The sequence below is a fragment of the Aotus nancymaae genome, unplaced genomic scaffold, assembly GCF_030222135.1.
Source record: "Aotus nancymaae isolate 86718 unplaced genomic scaffold, 86718_ANA_hifiasm-v0.15.2.pri h1tg000075l, whole genome shotgun sequence".
Taxonomy (NCBI): Eukaryota; Metazoa; Chordata; class Mammalia; order Primates; family Aotidae; genus Aotus; species Aotus nancymaae.
In genome coordinates this window covers 2,201,867-2,222,485 of record NW_026988490.1, presented here as the reverse complement: position 1 = coordinate 2,222,485, position 20,619 = coordinate 2,201,867, and the positions used below count along the sequence as shown (strand labels likewise).

Below are 20,619 nucleotides of genomic sequence, written 5' to 3'. Positions count from 1 at the left end.
CAAACTTCATTGGTTTCATTGATGAATTCTAGGAAATATTTAAGAAAGATGTAATGACAATCCTACAGAAAAACCTTTCAAAAATTATGGGAGAAAGAAACACATATGGAACCTTGCTTTCTGAGGTCAGCATTGCACTAATACAAAACCCAGGCAAGAAAAGGCAAATATACACCAAAACACTTATGAACATAGGCACACACATTTTTAATAGTAATATTGAACAATCAAATCCAGCAACAGGTAAAAAATATAAGCAAAATGACCAAGCAATGCATATCCTAGGAACACAAATATTGCCTAACATTTAAAAAATCAATGTCATTTATTATGCTAAAAGAATAAAGGAGGCCAGGTATGGTGGCTCACGTTTGTAATCCCAACACTTTGGGAGGCTGAGGTGGTGAGGTTGGGAGTTTGAGACCAGCATGACCAATATGGTGAAACCCCATCTCTACTAAAAATAAAAAAAATTAGCCAGACACTGTGGCGCACACCTGTAATCCCAGCTACTCAGGAGGCTGAGGCAGGAAAATCACTTGAACCGGGAGGTGGAGGTTGCAGTGAGCCAAGATTAGGCCTGGGCCACAGAGTGAAACTCCGTCTCAAAAAAAAAAAAAAAAAAGAGGAATAAAGGAGGAAATTAATGATAATCCCATAGATACAAAAAAAAAAAAAAAAAAAGCACCTGATGAAATTCCACACTTTTCTTGATAAAACTCTCCACAAAACTAGGAATAGAAGGCAATTTCCTTAATGTGATAAAGGGCATCTACGGAAAACTTCTTTTTTATTAAAGTCATCATAATATTACAGAAAACTTTTCTCACACATCTTGTGTGGTTTCATAGATACAAAGAGACTTGTGTTATTACAATACAATTATCAAAATATCAGGAAATAGATACTCTTAAATTATTGCCAATCTTTATACCCCATTCAAGATCAACCAGTTGCCTCATTGAAATATTTTACAGCAAAATGATGGGAGTCCAGAATTACACATGCATTATGAGTTCCTGTCTCTTTGGTTTACTTTAGTTAATCAGTCTTTTCTGGACTTTGATGGTATTGGCACTTTTGAATTATTATAGGGACATTATCTTTAGGAACTCTCTTAATTTGGATTTGTCTGATGTTTCCTCATGATTGGATTTAGCTTGTGTATTTTTGTGGAAATGCCATAAACTGATTCAATAATCTTCTCACTGCATTATATCATAGGATGCATAATTTTGATATATTTCATTCTTTAAATTTGTTCATATTGATTTCTTGATTAAGGTAGTATCTGCCCAGCTAAACTATAAAGTTACTATTTTTACTTTATAATTAATTTTATAGTTATTTTTATAATTAATTTTGTGAAACACGTGCTTAAAAGCTTTGTAGTTTATTATCATAAATCATCAAAATATATCCCTCATGATCAAACAATTAATGTGCATAAACTCTAATTTTCCTGTTTTATCCTTTGGGTTATAATGCATTGTTGTTATTTTTTATTTTTACTCAAATCATCCTGGAATTAGGCAGTATAAAAACATTCAAGCTGGATTTTGTGTCTTTCTGACATGTTCTCATCATTCTTTGAACACCTCACTGCTATGCCCCAAATGCTCCAATCCCATCTTATGCTTTTCCTGTCTGCCTCTAGAATTATCCATTTTCCCAAGTAACTCTGGTTCCTTTCAGTAGAAAATAGTATGGAGAGGCCAAGAACTGGGTGCAGAGGGTGCTCATTGCTACTGCGCTGTCACTGTTCCCAGGCCCTCTTGGTGGGTAGAAGCAGAGAATATATATGTATATATATATGTACATGTGTATATGTCTGTATACAGTAAGTACATATATATATATATCTATATGTCTATATTTATATTTATAAATATACTTTGAAAATCATTAGTTCACACTAATACATTGAATTGCAATCATACCACAGGAATTACTTCTCCCTCTTTTTGTACTTGTAACTCCCATCTCCAACAGAGAGAAACTTGGCTTCCATTACTCTTTTTATTGTTTTGAGATGGAGTCTCGCTTTGTTGTCAGGCTAGAGTGCGGTGGCATGATCTTGGCTCACTGCAGCCTCTGCCTCCTGGGTTCAAGTGGTTGTCCTGCCTCAGCTTCCCGAGTAGCTGGGACTACTGGCATGCCCAGCTAATTTTTGTATTTTTAGTAGAGATGGGGTTTCACCATATTGGCCAGGCTAGGCTTGTCTCGAACTCCTGACCTTGTGATCCACCCGCCTCAGCCTCCCAAAGTGCTGGGATTACAGACATGAGCCCCCATGCCCAGCCTACATCCATTACTCTTAATACATGTACTTATTTGATTAAGCTCCCACTACATAGCCCATCTCCCACGGCTGCCACTGCTTCCATTCCCTGTGGGCATTGTCCTCTTCCTGTTCAGGTTCTGACTTCCCATTTTGGGCCATCCCAGCACATGGATGCCTTCCTGCCCTTGCTTGGGCTGTTTTTCTACAGTAAGTCACCTTGCCACATGAATGCCCTCGTAATCTTCACCTTGTCCATGCCCTCCTGTGGGGGAACCCTCCTAGCACTGTGTGAACTTGAACTCCGTGTGGCAGGCTGGCCTACCCAGCGCATGACCTCCTCCTCCTGTGTGGGCTTAGAGCCTCCTGCAGGGCAGGCTTCATGCATAGACACTCTCCTCACCCTCTGAAACTGACTGCCAAACCAGACCAGCCCTCCATGGGGATGTCCTCCTAGCTTTGCTTTGGCCGTGATTCCAAACACAGGCTGCTTTGCCCGCCTTCTGTGATCTGAGATCCGTGGCTGGCTCTCCCTCTCCAGACCTTTCTTACGTTGCTTTGGCTGTGATTTTCAAACTAAGTCTTTTATGCAAAATGGTGCTTTTCTCAGTTTCTCGAGCTGTGAAGCTTCGTGCCCTCTCACACTGCCTGACTCTGGCCTGAGAGCTCCCTACTCCATACCAGTACACACCACGTACTTCTCTACTATTAGGACTAAACTTTTCTAGGAGGTAGAAGAAAAGGAAGAGAGGGGAGGGGAGGAGGAACAGAAGAAAAACAAGAGGAAGATGTCAACACCATACTTAATGGTAAACAATCAAAAAACAACAACAGCAAAAAAACAAGCAACAGCAATGACAAAACCTGAATATTTTCCCCTAATATTGGAACAAGGCAAGAGTGTCCACGTTCACCACTTCCTTTCCACATTGTACTGGAAGCCCCAGACAGTACTGTAAGGCAGGAAAAAGAAATTTAAAATATCTACATATAGAAGAGGAAGAAATACACTCTCTGTATTCACAGATGACATAATTATCTCTTGGATATAATCCTAAGGAATCTACCAAAAAATCTATTAAGATAAGTACATTGACTAAGGTTGGAGGATGGAATGACAATATACAAAAATGAATTATATTTATATGTACTAGCAATATACAATTGGAAGTGAAATATTAAAAAATCACTTAGCATAAAAATATGACACAGTGATAAAAATATGACAGTGATAAGTTTAATGAATCAAATACTGAACCTCTACACTAAAATCTACAAAGCACTTATAAAAAGAAGTTAAAGATGATCTAAATAAATAGAAAGATATAGTTTCCACAAATTGAAGGATAGTTTTCAATGTTGTTAAGATGTGAATTTTTCCTAAATTCATGTATAGATTTTATGTAATACAAATTAAAATCCCTTCAGGCTTCTTTATAGAAATTGATAAGATCATTCTAAAATGTTTATGAAAATGCAAAGAACTCACATAGTCAAAGCAATTTTGGAGAAGAATAAAATTGGTTGGATTATGCTACCTTATTTCAATATTAACTTTATAGCTACATTAATCAAAAACAGTATGGATTAGTATAAATATATTTAGATAAATTGATGGAAAATGGTAAGTAAAATAGAGTAAAAAAACATGGCTACACACATAAGATCAATTGATTCTCAAGAAAAATGTAAAAGTAACCAGATTGAAGGAAAGAACATTTCAACAAATCATGTTTCATAATATGGTTTGAATCTCTGTCCCTGCTCAAATCTCATGTTAAATTATAATCCTCAGTGTGGGAGGTAGGGCCTGTGGGGAGGTGATTGGATCGTGGGGCGGTTTCTTCTGGTTTATCACCATCCCCCTTGGTGTTGTCATGACAATGATGAGTGTGTTCTCGTGAGATCTGGCTGTTTTAAAAGTGTGTAGCACCTCCCTTCTCTCTCTCTTCCTCCTGCTCTGCCCATGTGACCTGCCTGCTTCCCCTTTACATTCCAATATGATCATAAGTTTCCTGAGGCCTCCCCAGAAATAGCAGCCACTATGCTTTCTGCACAGCCTGCAGAATTGTGAGACAATTAATCCTTTTTCTTTATAAATTACCCAGCCTCAGGTATTTAGTATTTATAGCATGTGAGAACTGACTAATACACTTCATATGGAGGAATCTCAGCCCTTACATTTTCCACATAAGTTAACAAGTGACAAATAACAAGTATAAATATTAATGCTAACTTTTAAATAACATGCAGAAAATTTAAACTTTTAATTAGACAATGATTTCTAAAGTAGAATACCAATAGTCTGAATCTTAAAAGAAAAAAAAATGGATAAATTGCCTTTCTTCTAAATTAGATTCTTCTTTTCTTTGAAAGATACTATCAAATGAAACAGCACGGCCACAGACTGGGAGAAAATATTTACATTACATGTATCTGACAAAGGATTTATATCCCGAATATATAAAGAACTCTAGCCAGGTGCAGTAGCTCATGCCTGTAATCCCAGCACTTTGGGAGGCCAAGGTGGGTGGATCATGAGGTCAGGAGTTCAAGACCAGTCTAGCCAATGCAGTGAAACCCCATCTCAACTCAAAATTAAAAAAAAAAAGAAAATTAGACGAGCGTGGTGGCAGGCGACTGTAATCCCAGTTACCTCGGAGGCTGAGGCAGGAGAATCACTTGAACCCAGGAGACAGAGGTTGCAGCGAGCTGAGATTGTGCCACTGCACACCAGCCCGGGTGACAGTGTGAGACTCCATCTCAAAAAAAAAAAAAACAAAAAAAAAACAACTCTTACATCTCAATAAAAAAGACTGAGAATACAACTAAAATGGGCAAAAATCTTGTATCTTCAAAAAGAAAATATAAGTGGCCAATATGTAAATGAAATATGCTTACTTAGATATCACCAAATGTAAACCACAATGGGGTACCACTATACACCCACCAAGATGAACGGAGAGGGTGTGGAGCAGCTGCATTTCTCTTGCGTTGTGGGTGAGATGCAAAAGCCTCCAAGTACATTGGAATATTTTGGCAGTTCCTTATAAAACTAAACATACACTCACCACATGATTTAGCCATTTTACTCCTAGGTATTTGTCCAAGAGAAATGAAACCACATGTCCATATAAAGACCTATATATGAATCTTTATTCATAATCACTAAAATTAGAAAAGCCCATCAACAGGTGAATGGAATACTACTTGGCAATATAAAGGAATAAACGATGGATCTGCAATAGCATGAATAGATCTCAGAAACATTACACCCAGTGAAAGATTCCAGGCATGCAATACCATGTCATCATTCTACTTATATGGAATGCCTAGAACAGGCAAAAATGAAAGTAACAAGTATAATGACAGAATCTATGTAGGTCAGAGCTTGTCTGGAACCTTCAGTGGCAGATGGGTCAAAGGGTTACAAGAGAACTTTGGGCACAATGAAAATGTACACTAGTTTATATGTGTCAAGGCTCAGCTAACTATACATGTAAAATTTTATTTCACGTGGCTATACCTCAAGTTGCCTGAGTTATTATTTTTTTTGAAGAGCATCAAAATGTAGTGCCAGAAAACTTTGACACTGTTTAAAAAACAAGCTTTCTATAAGAAAGAAGAGTGACTAAACAAAACAGTTTGGTAAAAGGCATTTGGGTCAACTAAAATGCGCAAATAAGAATAAGGTAACGTGATCACCGGATGCCTCCCGGCTATCTGCTTCCCTTCCTTCTGTTTACCTTGAGAGACTCCAAATATTCTTCCAGCCCATTTAAGACCACCTTTCTATGAACAAAATGTCATTGAACTCCTTTTTCTTCTGCTGCGAAAAATTACCCTATGTGGGACTCCTGGAGGCTTTTTCTCTTCCAGTCTAAATTGAATGCAAGTAAGAACTGGCTTAATAATTTTCTGCTGATTTGGTTAATACGCAATTATTATCTAAGCAAGAGAGCACAGGGATGTGGGTGCTGGTGTTCAGTGTTTATCCACCCCTCCCAGGAGGCTACCTGTGTTGGAGGGAGCTGAGCAAGGAGGAAGGGTGGCGGGCCGCATGTCTATCCTTTGTCGCAGGTATGGGTGCAAGCTGGGCAGGAGCTGTGATGAGCAGTAGTGTGCAGGTGTGTAAGGGCCTTATAGCCCATGCATCCTGATCACACCTGTGCAGTCTTTCTCCTTGATTTTGCCTTTAGAAAAAGACTGCATTTAGGTGACACTTTTTTTTTTGTTTGACAGTTTCACTCTTGTTGCTTAGGCTGGAGTGCAATGGTGTGATTTTGGCTCACCACAACCTCTGCTTCCTGGGTTCAAGTGATTCTGCTGCTTTAGTCTCCAGAGTAGCTGGGATTACAGGCATGTGCCACCATGCCTGGCTAATTTTTTTGTATTTTTAGTAGAAATGGGGTTTTTCCATGTTTGTCAGGCTGGTCTCAAATTCCCAACCTCAAGTGGTCCACCCGTCTTGGCCTCCCAAAGTGCTGGGATTACAGGCGTGAGCCACCACGCCCAGCCTTTAGGTGACACCTCTAATGACTTGCTTATTAGTTCCCAACTCAGCCTAGGATCCCCAGAAAACATATCCTCAGGTGAAATTTAGGTGATGATATGTTACTGGGGTATTTGGTTCCAATGAAAACAGGAGCAAAGGAAAAGGGAATTGAGGCATGGAAAGTCAGGGAGCAGATAGAAGTGTTCATTAACAGGCGGGCCACCCACTGCCAAGTATGAAGTAACTGATGGGTCCATCTCACAAGATCATCTTTTTTTTCTTTGAGATGGAGTTTCGCTCTTGTTACCCAGGCTGGAGTGCAATGGCGCGATCTCGGCTCACCGCAACCTCCGCCTCCTGGGTTCAGGCAATTCTCCTGCCTCAGCCTCTTGAGTAGCTGGGATTACAGGCACGCGCCACCATGCCCAACTAATTTTTTGTATTAGTAGAGGCGGGGTTTCACCATGTTGACCAGAATGGTCTCGATCTCTTGACCTCGTGATCCACCTGCCTCGGCCTCCCAAAGTGCTAGGATTACAGGCTTGAGCCACCGCGCCCGGCCCACAAGATATCTTTGAGAGGCCAACAGCGACTGCATCTCAGGACATTTCTTAGGAGGCAATAAAGGGAGACTCTTTGGTTCACTGGATATCTGTCCATTAGCCAAAAGTCTGCCCCACAAATTTTTAACTTGCCTGAAATGTCATATTGCATATATGTGAGTACTGAGCAAATTCCGTGACATCTTAGACCTTGTGGATATTCCATGTGGGCTTGTCCCCATGTAAAGCTGCTCAGAGCTCTTGCAGAACTGGGTGCTGAGGCAGCAGCTGGGGTGATAAAGCCAAAAGCTCCAGAGACAGGGTGAAGTCAAGAAGGTCTGACGTGATGCACGGCTGGATGATAATGTTTGTAATGTGGTTTTCCAAGTCTTAGAACATATAACCTGGTAGTGAGGGGGACAATTCTTGCTGTGTTGTTGGTTTTATTCAAACAACTTTTTTTCATTGTTGACTTTTTATAGCCACGATCCCCAGCAGGGCATTTCTCCAAAAGAACTGTATGCAAATAGAAATAAACTGAACCACGAACGTGTGTGTGATACAACAGATGTAATTTTCCAGATAATTCCATTGTGCATTAACAGGACATTGAATGCAAAGCAGTGGTGAATAGACTTTTCCAGAAAATAATTAGGGAGCTATATTTATCTCTGAACCTTTCAGGTAGTGCGGTCACATTTTCTGTTCCAAAAATAAAATAGCTGATTTTTAGAAAAGGCAGTGATATTTAAAATTAATGTACAGAAAGATACCAACGTGAGATTTAGGATCTAGATTTGGATATTTACTAACATAAATTCTCAATGACGTGAAAGAAAAGCTTAAGCTTCATAGAAAAAAATGAGTCAATACAGGGAAGTAGTTATCTATTATTAACCATTCATTAGGTCCTGGAATAACCTGAAGAAGTCTACAGAACACAAAAACGAGCTTGATGTGTAGGTTTTGTTAGTTCGTTACAAGAAGGATTGTGTAACCGTCTTCCTCAGTATTAGAAGTTCCAGGCACAGAGAAACTTTATTGGGGATCATTCACTAAAGAAACTTATACGACCCCTGGCCGTGGGTGAGCGGCCCTTTAGGTGTGCGGTGGTGGTCCAGAGGGCAGGTGCACCCGGTGTGAAGTGGTACACCAGCGTCCTCATGCCAGTTCACCAGTGTCTTCTAGTGACGGCCGAAGGATAGAGGCCTGTCGCTGGGAAGCAGGACCCCAGCGTTATAATAAGGACCACGGACAGCTCCGGGCGGCGCTAGAATAGCCAGGTGTTTTACCATCTCTGGAATGACAATCCAGTCTCTAAGTCCGACTGGGATTCCCGTTTGCAGATAATAAAACACACATATTCAGGCCTCTCTTAAGCATCCATTACATTTGTATCTACGTGAGCAGAAAGGGCTCAGTGCTCCCAAGAAATGTTCAGAAGCGAGGGTGAGAGGTGCAGTTCAAAGAGCAGAGTTTTTTTAAAAAGGTCCAATTTTACAAATGAAGAATCGGGCCGCCGCGCCAGGGGCTGGAGGACGGGTCTGGCGGGAAAGCCTGGGGGTGGGAGCAGGGGCGGGGATCCCCGCGTCGCCGTGTGATGCTCGGAGGCTGCGGGGAGGGCGCATCCCGGCAGGTTAGGCCGGAGGAGCAGCGCCATGTGCTCTGGGCTCCTGGCGCTGCTGCTGCCCATCTGGCTGTCCTGGACCCTGGGGCCCCGAGGCTCCGAGCCCCGCAGGTGAGGCGAGCGGGCGCTCCCCGCGCTTTGAGGCCCCCGTTGGGAGGCGGCACTCTCAGTCCGCGGGCACAGGCACGGGCGGCACCTGGGGGCTCTTGGGCTGCGCTGCGGCGGGCGGTGGTCGAGCGGAGGCCGACGTCGGGGCCTGGGGGAGGTGGACAGCGTTTCCATCACCGTCTGTGTCCGCGCCGCGGCTGCCGACGGTCCCCACGCTCGCCCGGCCGCAGGGAGCCCCAAGGAGCCGGCTCCGTGGCCGACCCACCGCCCCGCCCGGCTCCGCGCAGCCGCGGCTCCGCTCGCCGCGTCCAGCCCGGGCCGCCCCCGCACTCCGCGGTCCCCAAGCTCCGATCTTGTGCGGCGGCCCCCAAGGCCAGAGGGAGCGCCCAGGGCCCCGGCCTCGGGCCGCGGTGAGCGAGGGGGAGGGCAGGGTGCGCGGTGCTGCGGCTCCGCCTCCGGCTCCGGCCTCCTCCCCCGCGCACCCCGCGCCCGCGCGCGCTCCTCCCTCCTCCCTCCTCCCGCTCCTCCCCCTCTTCCCCTCCCCCTCCGCCCTCCTCCGCTCCGGGCCAGCGCGGCGGCGGCGGCGGCGGCAGCAGCAGGAGCAGCCCCGGCTGCGGGTCGCGACGGCGGCGGGGCGCCCCCTCCCCCGTGCCGGGGCGCGGCGGAGGGATGTGGGGCCTTGCGGGAGGGAGGCTTTTCGGCATCTTCTCGGCCCCGGTGCTGGTGGCAGTGGTGTGCTGCGCGCAGAGGTAGGGGCGCGGGTGGGCCGGCGGGCGCGGGGTGGCGGACGCGGGGGTGGCCGCGCCGCCCCTGACCCTGTTCTTGCGCCCCCCGCCCTCCCGCAGCGTGAACGACCCCGGGAACATGTCCTTCGTGAAGGAGACGGTGGACAAGCTACTGAAAGGCTACGACATCCGCCTGAGACCCGACTTCGGGGGTAAGTGGGCTGCGCGCGGCCGCTGCGGGAAGCGCGACCCACGGCGGTGGCGGCGGCCTGGGCGGGGGAGGCGGGGGCCGCAGCGCGGGGCCGCGGCGGGTGGGGGCGGGGGTGGGTGGGGTGGAGGTGGGGGCCCCTCACCCGCGCCCCTCCCGCGAGAGCCCCCCGTGCTCGGAGCCGCCCGCGCCCCGCGCCGGAGCTGGGCTGACGCCGTGTCGCGCTTCCTGCAGGTCCCCCGGTCTGCGTGGGGATGAACATCGACATCGCCAGCATCGACATGGTTTCCGAAGTCAACATGGTGAGTGCCCTCCCGGGGCGGTCCCCGAGCCCCCGGCCCGCGGTCTGGGATCACGGGCGTCCACGGGGCTGGGCCGGAGGCCTCTTCGTCCGGGCCGCGCTTCCCCGGCCCGCAGAGGGAGCCGCGCTCCCGGGCACCGGCCCTTCGCTCGCCCGGCGCCCTGTACCTGCCCGGGGCGCGCGGGGCCTCGCCGGAGCCGCGGAGGGCGCACCCTACCCGCGGAGGGGTCCCGGCCGGCCTCGCGCGCCCCCCGCCGCCGCCCGCGCGCTCTCAGCGCCTCCAGGGTCCGTCGCCCGGTCCTGAGGCTTCCGAGCCGCGTCTCACCTCCGTAGCAACAGGCGCCGGGAGCCGGGAGACGAGTGTGGGGGCGGCTCCTGTGTTCTAGGTAAGAGCCCTTCGGGCTTCCTTTGTTGTGCTTTGGAAGGAGACTCCGGCTGCAGGAAAGGGAGCAAACGCGGGGGTCTGCGCGCCCCGGGGGTGTCTGCGGTGTTTCCGGGCGGCCTCCTGGGCTGGGAGACCAGGGCCGGCCCCGCCGGTCTCTGTCCGAGGTGCTGACGGGGCTCCGCGGGCTCCGAGAGCTCCGAGAGCAAGAGGCCGAGCCTAGGCGGGCCTCGGAGGAGCCGCTCTGCCCGGAGAGGCGCGGGCTGGTGACCCAGGGTTGCTCGGGTCTTCGGTGCGTGCAGACTCGATTCGGTCCTCTGAGCTGCGGAAAGCGGAGGTCGGTACCCCCAGTTGCGGAGCGGGCTTTTGCCAGGAGCGCTTTAGGAGGTCAGGGAATCAGGAGAAGGATGACCCTCTCATTTGTTAATTCGGCTGAAATGCCGTGGGATTTGAGAACTAGTTTAGTTTTCTGCTGAGAGGCACTCTAGAAGGAGCCTTTGTAAACAATATTATTTTGGAAGAAATCGTTTAGCAACTTTTTGTCGGACATGCAACATTGAGAATACAGTGAGACACCGTTTCAGATCCACTCAGTGGCTTCTCAATTCTGGTGTACGTCGGAATCACGTGGGCAAACTTGCTTTAAATGCATGCTTGCTAGTTCCTCTAAGGGATGCTGATCAAGCTAGGCTGGAGTCTTGGAGTCTCTGCATTTAAAACTACTTCTGCAAATATTTTGAAGCAGGTATTTTGTGGACAACATTTTGAGAAACTTTGCAGTAAGTCACAGAGATACGAACATTTACAAATAAAATGAAACTATTTTTTAAAATAGGCGTTAGTGAGATAATTTAAATGCCTACCATAAAGGATTTTGTAAGAAGAAACTTTTGACCACACCAAGTTATTCTCATTAATTTTTCACTTTTAATCTAAAGCTTTTAAATTTACAATGTGTATTTTAAGATGTACCTGTTTTCAAAGTATATCACTTAGGACATTCGTAAGTCAAATATTATAACAGTAAAAGTGTTAGCAAGAAACCCAGAAGGAATGTGACTGCACAAATTACCTTACAATAAAAATTAACATTATGTATATTTTACTTTTTATGTAATACTATAAAAATAATTTTACTCAAAATGTTTGTCTTATGGTTTTGAGAAAACAGTGTCTACACTCTGTAATCTGCGATTTTCTTAGTTGGGGACTTCACATTCTCTAGAGGAGACAGTTAAGTACAGAAGTTAATTGACTATTTAGTGGATTATGATATCGGAGGATGGCAAGCTGGAGAGAAAACGTATTGATTTGGCCCTTTGAGAACGCTATACGATCGTGAGATGATTCCAGGAGGGAGGAGAGTGTATTGTTGCACACCGTCACATATTTGTTGGAGTTCTTTTTTAAACTTGGTTTCCAGTTGTTCTGGCATCATGCTGATAGTTGGTACGTTTAAAAACTTCATCAATATTTGCCTAATTCGTAGTCTGTGAATTGAAGTGTCTCGATTTTCTCTGAACCCAGTAACAGAAAGACAAATTGAAGATACAGGGCATTGTATTAATCAGTCTTTAAGTGTATATTACATAGCCAATAGCTATGCATAGCATACCATAATATACTTGTATGCCTTTTTTGCATTCTTATGATAGTAATTTTTCTTGCTCTGTAAACACACTAATTATAAACAAATATTGAAGATGAGTAGGTTTGGAGACCGAAGGCTATTGGACAGATGTGAATGTCAGCCATTTAAACTGTCTTCCTCTCACAAGCAGATTGGTCACATCATGTTCTAGAAAACTCTGATTTTCCTTAAAATATTTGTGGATGGTAATAGCTATGATATTTCACCTGTTACTAAAGGAACCTCAAATGGAGCAATGGTTAAATATCATTTAGGGACTCACACTTTAGAGTTAATGAACAGAAAATATACAAGCATAGGATTAGAGCTGCCACTCAGTCACGTTGTTCAAAAACAGTAAAATCTGTTCATGAGCTTTATTAATCACCTTACTGGTCACACAAAACTAAGTGTGGTAACTTATGAAACTAAAGAAGTGGTCTCACTTTAAGCGTGTTGTAAACTGTTAGAGCAGACATGACAACAGGTGATTAATAAAGCTCATGAATAGATTTTACTGTTTTCAAACAATGTGACTGAGTGACAGCTCTAATCCTATGCTCCTATATTTTCTGTTCATTCCCTCCAAAATATAGCAACAGGTAGGATGTGGCACATTCCATTAGAGAAGTAAATGATAGAGGCAGACAGAAGAGGGAGGGAGGAGGAGGGATGGGAGAAGCTGGCTAGGAAGAGGGAGGTATTTGACGTGGAAAGCTTCATGAAAGAAATTATATTTAAATTGTGTATTTAAATTGTGTGAGGGGTATGAATAGAATTCTGACTGGCGTGCTTGGAGGAGGATATTCTGGGTTAGGAACGAAAATGGCACTTACGAATGGATGGATGAACAGGATGAGATTTAGAAGGGGAGATTCGAGAGAAGAAGTTGGAAAAGCAGGACAAATCCCTGTGCACCTAGGACCTTTTGCAGGAGGCCAAGGACTTCACGTGATAATTTAAGGAAATAAGGAGCCTGTAAATGGTAACGGTTTTAAAGCAGGTAATTGACATGATTTGAGATATGGCATAAGATGAATATTTTGGCCAAAACGTTAACTTAGTTAAAGGATTTAGGATGGTGAGGTAAAACGAATGAGGGATAAATGATCTTCGTAGATTCTTTCTTGAAATTTTCCCCTCAGGTTTTGATCAACATATTTTTGAAAACCTGTATTTAGTGAAATAAATACAACTTCACCAATGTTTGAAAGAAGAACTTTGAAAAACGTGTATCTTAACACGGGGAGAGACGTGTGCATTTGCTTGTGAGTTTTTTGAGGGTGATTGCAGAGAACAGCAACAGACACTACCCAAGAGTGATACTGTTGTTGCTTTAAACAGTCATCGACTCCAGTCCTTATCTCCTGGTAGCCTGTGTAGACCACGCCTCCACGAAACGTCTCTGACCTCAAATAAACACAAAACCAGATCTCGTCATTCATTTTGGTGTTTTGCGGAAACAGTCTGGGAAGGAGATGTGAATGTTTGAATATTTAGCATTGGTTTTGCCATAGCTTGCTTCATGGATAGTGGAGTTCTACATTCTGTTGTTTTCTCAATCTTTTCATGTTTCTCTTCATACACTCTTTTTTAAATTGCCTGTCCTGACACTTGTCAATGAACATTTTGTTTTATGTTACTTCCCTCTTGTTTATCTTTAGCCCGTTTTAAAATTTTAGATAATCTTTAAAAATAATGCATGGCTAGATAGTTATTGAGATTTAGTCCATACATTTCTTTAGGTGAGATGGCGTATGTCCAAGAACACTGTTTGCTGAAAATCACTGTGCGTGTTATAAATTTTGGTGCTTACCAGTGGTTCTAGGGAATGATAAACGTGTTGAGTAGATAGATGAAGAGATCAACAAATGGAAAAAGTATTGCAGGTATAGGAAACATAAAATATTGAAAAATTAAAAAATGAGGGATTTTTAATTCAAAAGCATTTATTGTTTTTAAGTGAGTTTTAAAACATTTATTAAAATGAGCCATTGTTTGATCTGTTAATTTGGAGAGGTTACATGTACTTACTTTTTACTTTATTAACTATCTGGTATTAGGGACGTAAAACTAGATTCAGACTCCAGTGATAATAATGATAATTTCTGTGATTTAACTCGCACTTTCTTATTACTTCATGCTTAATCTATTAAAATTGACTCCACCCTAATGAAAGTGTAACTACAGGACTTTTTTTTTTCATTTCATGCATATAAATAATAAATTATTGTTCTTTTTTTTAAAAAATTAGAGATCCTTTTGGGTAACATATACATGTGTATTTTTAGTTATCATGAGACATATTCATCCATTATGCTAGCTGTTTTGTGTTCATTCCTCACTTGTTGCATTTTCTTTTCATAAAATCATTCTTTTAATGTCTAGGTGTGAAATAAGTGTGGTGCATATGAACATAATTTTAGCACATTTCAAGAAGCAACTTTGGAGCTGTATCACTACTAAATGGATACAGCCTTAGCCATGTACAAAATCACCCTCACACACACAATTTGCACTATTATTTTTTATTTTTCTTTCTCCTTTTTAGAAGAGGGGCAAAGAGGAGAGGAGGATTCAGGCTAGAGTGAGCTAGGATTAGAGGTTTGGAAAATGCAGCTTTTAGACATCCTTTGACCAAATTAATATCAATCAGTCCTCCTTCCCCCCATTTCAGTGTCTAGAGGCTGCTTTGCCATCAGTGAGTGCTGAATGAGGACACTGCGTGTCTGTGTCCGGTCCCTGGCTAGGTTCTTAGGCAGGAGGAGCTGAACCCCAGGGGTCCAGATAGTGTGTTCAAGAAGAACCTTATAGCATTGAGAGCTGTGGGTTCTGTTTCCAGTCCCTGGGAACCTCTAGCCTCAGGCAAGTCACTTAATCCTCAGGAATTCAGTTGGAGGTTTCCAGATGCCCACTGTGTGCAGAAACAGTTGATACCAAAGTGATACCATAACGGACTGAGCTCTGCAGAGAAAATTTGAGTGAGGGTACCTGTCCTCAATGTTGGCAGGCTGTCCTTTACTGATTGCTTCTGGAGAGGCCAGGGCCATATTCAGAGTTTGCATATGAATTGCTATTAGCAGTTTAAAGGTAGGAAATGCGCTAATGCTTTTATTATAAAGCATGCTGGGGGATGACTTGGCAGAAAGGAAGACTGTTTTTCTGACCCAGTTGGGGTTGGAAAACTGCTTACATGGAAGGCACTTCACGGGTAAGGCTCAGGGTGTGTGTCTGTGCTTGGTTCCAGGTTGTTGCCTTTCGGACATGAGGCTGTTTATTGAGCACATTGCTTTTCACTGATGGTATGTTTCATGCATAAGTTATGATCATACATCAGTGCCTGGCACTGATAAGAAAGCACATAATGAACTTCAGAGATGGATGACAATAATACCTTATCTAATATGCTCTTTAGGAAGATAGGCCTGTGTTTAATATTAGAAGGTATGGTATAGAGAGCAAAAAGAGAATGCTTTTTGCCTTTCCCCTTAGGGAGGTTGTAAAGCTTATCTTACATCTCTTAAAAAATGGGTCTTACATGCATTGTCCTGTTGTGGATGGCCTCTTGCTTGAGCCTGCGCTGGGCTCTGGGATCTTGTGGCATGTTGTATTTAGTTTGAAGTGGTGGGGCAAATTTGCTAATTTACATGTAGTTAAAGAATTACATCTGGTAGGTAATTGAGTTGCAGTTGACAAATTATGACTGATGTCTGTGTTTGACTCCAGTGTTTGGTTTCTCCAAAGATAAAATATGCTGCTTTATTTCCTTATATAATGGTAAATAAAATGAGGTCAAAAACATGGCTGTTGCTTCTTGGGCTAATTGCCAAATGAAGGTATCTTGTAGATTTGGTTCCCATTTAAATGAAGAACGGAGTAGACATTAATGAGGAGGGCAGTGTTCTTTTGATGAAACGCATGCAGGAACAAAAGAGTTGCTCAGTAGCAGGTGTAGAGTTCTCCTAGGGTGTCATGTCTCTTGGAAAGAAAGGCTCAAGTTTGGGACTGCAGACTTCTTGATTTTCACAAGGAAAACCATCTGAATTCAGAATCTGATTTTTCAGAATCTAATATGAGTGACAGCTCTTCTTTTCTCATATGGATAACCGAACCTTTCTTTCTCATAGGAGTCTGTGTCTTACACATGCTGGTCATTGCATTTTGATGACTACCAAACATTTGGAATAAATAAATGAAGCCTATCAAACATTTGAAATCTTTTGTCATTCATGTTGAGGTGTGACCTGGGGAGTTGGCAACTAACAGTTTTACACCATTCTTTGGTTTATAAAATGCTTCAGGTATTATGTCATATTCAATTTTCAAACTTGATCATCAGCTGGTGAGGTGGGTAATAGAGGTGTTAACCTCATCTCCATTTATTAGATGAGAAAATAGTCTCAGAAGTAGTCCCAACATTCTCACTCTTACTCCATGGCAAAGCTGGGAGCGGATTCTGTTTCTTTGGTCTTTCTACCTCATCATGCCACAGGGCAACAAAACGTGCTCCATTAGGGGCTCATGGGACTTTATCTTCTTCAGTGACCTTCACTGCTATCTAAATTGGGCATTTCCCATTCTGCATGTCCATGAAAACTTATTCTTTCCTGCAACACTTATTATAGTGTTAAATATTCTTTGGGTGTGTTTGTTTGCTTAGTCTTTGTCCTCCATCTCTCTCTGTTAGGCCATATACTCCATGAGGCAGGGCTGTTTGTATGAGCCGTTCTTTCATAGAATCCAACATTTGATAGGTACCTTTTCAGTATTTGTTGAAAGGAATACGTGAATGAAGAATAAACAAATGAATAAATATGTAAGTGCATGAAGCAAGTGATACGTAAATTTCCAATGAAATAATAACGTTTATATCTCAGAATTTGGGCTCAAGATAGAGAAGAATCCTACAGGCTAAATGTATGTATACAGTGTTTACTTTAGAGGACTTAATTTTATCATGATTTGTGTGATTGCACCCAACATAATACCACCAGCAAAAGATCACAAAATCTGTAAAGTATTCTGTAGCTGGTACTCCTTTCACTGGGGAACTTTTATGCTGATTTCAAAGCAGAAGAGGAAAGGATTGCAGTGTTCTTTCAAAATGTAGCCCATGTAAGTGCTGGTGAGGGTAGTCTAAGCACCAGTCACTGGTGCCTTTGTACACACAAAGTTTTGTTTCTACTTATAAAGTAGATGTGGGTGGAGCTTTCCTATATTATAGGGGAGTTTTGATGTTTTTTGTATAGGGATTATTTGGGCTTTGTCTTCTCTTCCCGCTGACCACTCAGCAGTGCAGTGGAGCAGAGCTGGTTTTCATTTGTTTGCTAGTTTTCCAGTGCAACTTACTGCTGAGCCATTAAGAAGATTCTCTAGCTGCAAAATTTGGAAGACGAGGACTAAGACCGGTCTCATCCCTTAGCGATTTGCTCAGTGCCATTCAGTCAAGATAGCAAGTGAATCTCTTGATCTCTGTAGCTTGAAATGTAGTTTGCCCCTCATTCCTTTGTAGTCAGGAGACCACATCCAGAATCAGAAGCCATGTGTGAGCATTAGCTAATGTATCTCTTTTTGCATTTTTCCACTGAACTTAAGCGTCACACAGAAGCATTTACTACAGATATCCGAAACTTTGGCATGTGAGTAAAGTTTGGCATGAAGAGGAAAGGATTGCATTGTTTTCTCAAAATTTAGCCTATGTAAGTGCTGGTTAGTGAGGTATTAACATTTCAGATGAATAAGAATGAGGTTAAGATGTGAGAGCGTCACAGTTCTTTAAGTGCCTTAATTTACGTTTAAAAGAGGATATGAATTCTATTGATTACATCATCATCATATTTTACCCCTTTTTTTACAATAAAAGAATTCCTTTTATGTAACTGCTAAATCCACATGCCATGATTCATGATACTATATGTGTGTGTGTGTGTGTGTGTGTGTGTGTGTGTGTGTGTGTGTATATATATATATGTATATTTGAGACTGAGTTTTGCTCTTGTCGCCCAGGCTGGAGTGCAGTGGTGTGATCTTGGCTCACTGCAACCACCGCCTTCTGGGTTCAGGCGATTCTGCTGCCTCAGCCTCCCCAGTAGCTGGGATTACAGGCACCCACCACCATGCCAGGCTAATTTCTGTATTTTAGTAGAGGCGGGGTTTTACCATGTTGGCCAGGCTGATCTCAAACTCCTGACCTCAGGTGATCCACCCACCTCAGCCTCCCAAAGTGCTGGGATTACAGACACGAACCACCGTGCCCAGCCCGTTTGTTTTATTTTATTTTGTATTAACTTTAAAGATTACAGAATTCTGCTAGTTTAAAATGATATAACCTGATTGTGTTTGATACATGTGTATAAAATATTTGTCAGTTCAGGATCACATCACTGTTCTTTTACATTGTGATTTTTTGAATAAGACTTTATAATGATTAATTTTAATAAGTAGAAGGAACAGGTTTTCTGGGTCACCCATTATCCCGTGCTGTGTGTGTGTGTATCTATGCAGACCAAAAATGGTTGTGAAAGAACAAAACCAATTTGGATAATTTATTGTAATATTATTAATTTTTGCCAACTATGCCGACTAATTATCTATGTGAGAGGTAAGTCCATATGTCAGGTCAAAAGTATACTAGAATGGTCACAGAGCAGAGTTCTTGCTGTGTAGGATATGCTTGGTAAATATTGGTTGAGTGAATTTTTGGGGTCATTGGCCCTTGTAGTAAAGCTGTATCCTTGAACTGTTTTATTGCAGAGATTCTCTTTTTTGGGTGTTTGTTTAGCCCATAAAATTAACTGTAGCTTTAAACATTGAAGATCCCTATGAACTTGTGACAGAAAAAAAATCTAAATTATGGAAAACAGTGCCATCCCTATGGCCCAGACCAGTAGTTCCAAAGCTATGGACCAAGAACCCTTGGGAGGTGTTGGGAGTTACTTCCAGGTGCCCTCTAAGCATAATTCTCACCATTGGTATATGCTGAAGCTGCAGAGGCCACCATCAGGGCAGAGCCTGCAAAATGCCTTGCCTTTCCATGGCAGTGCGCATGCTAGAAAGAGGGCGGGGATACCTGCCTGAAGACCTGGATGGATTGTTCCATATTCTTTTTTGATGCTGTTAAAAATTCTGCAGTTAACTCACTGGTATGAGGGTATATTGGAATGTGCCATTGAAAGAGTTTTCATTTCCGAATCTTTCTTTTGATTTCGCCGTGGTCACCAAAATTCCCTGTGAGATGTCATTCCTTGTGGCGCTGACTAGAACAATGCTTGCTTAGAGAACACCGTCCTATAGAATGTTAATGTATGCCCTGCAATCAAAGTGTTTCTGCTGAAAGAATATTGGAAATGATGGCAAGCACATAAAAGATGTTTCTTTGCTGCAGGAATTGTCAGGTTCTTTAATACACTGATTATTTTGTAAATCTTCATGAGGGGTGAAGAATTCAACGTTTTCCAGATAGATTTGACTGGAGATTGTCTCTTTGTGAAGGGATGAGGGACCCCATTAGCACTTCTTCACAGAGTGTTTTGTAGAATACAGCTTAGGAAATGTGGGGCAGAAGGACTGAATCAGAATGCCCTCCATAGTAATGACAATAGCAGGGAAGATTGCTGCATTAACAATGCCACTTTAACTGACAGTGCCCATGTCGTGGAAGACAACATTTTGACAAAGAATCTACTGGTTCACGAGGAGACGAAGTATTTTCCAGAAATGAAGATTAAATTATTAATTGATTAAAAAAACAAGATTTTTTTGTTTTACATTAACAGTCTGTGACATTGAGGGGAGGTTTTTATGTATTAAGCCTTCTTATTTTCTTGTACCTATTATAAGAATAAATGATAAAGAGGGCTGGGCATGGTGGCTCATGCCTGTAATTCCAGCACTTTGGGAGGCCAAGGTGGGCAGATCACCTGAGCTCAGAAATTCAAGACCAGCTTGGCCAACATGGCAAAACCCCATCTCTACTAAAAATACAAAAATTAGCCAGGTGTGATTGCGCTGGCTTGTAATCCCAGCTGCTGAGGAGGCTGAGTCACAATAATCTTAAACCTGGGAGGCAGAGGTTGCAGTGAGCTGAGATCGCCCCACTGCACTCCAGCCTAGGTGACAGAGAGAGCCTGTCTCAAAAAAAAAAGAATAAAAATAAATGATAAAGAGGGAGAGAGATGTGTATTGAAGAGGAGAGAGTGCAAGTGGCATGAGCAGTAGCTTAATTTGGAAAACAAAATACGTTTTGTTTTCCAAATTAAGGCGTGGCCATATTTGGTAGCCTTGGTAAAGGACACTAGAGAGAGTCTCCTTCCATCTCTGA

At 43.2% G+C, this 20,619-nt stretch overlaps 1 protein-coding gene across 2 annotated transcripts in view; it reads left to right on the top strand.

Annotated features, from left to right (window-relative positions):
- GABRB3 (gamma-aminobutyric acid type A receptor subunit beta3) overlaps positions 1-20,619 on the top strand; it is a 249,637-nt gene that overhangs the window by 30,513 nt on the left and 198,505 nt on the right. Inside the window, exons 1-3 of one of the 2 annotated variants that reach the window (XM_021674563.2) lie at positions 9,625-9,802; positions 9,899-9,990; positions 10,221-10,288. In XM_021674563.2, the coding sequence (XP_021530238.1) occupies positions 9,723-9,802; positions 9,899-9,990; positions 10,221-10,288 (240 nt within the window). In that variant the 5' untranslated portion in view covers positions 9,625-9,722. Of the gene's footprint in view, positions 1-9,624; positions 9,803-9,898; positions 9,991-10,220; positions 10,289-20,619 lie in introns of those variants that run through there. The other variant, XM_021674561.2, reaches the window with a different exon arrangement.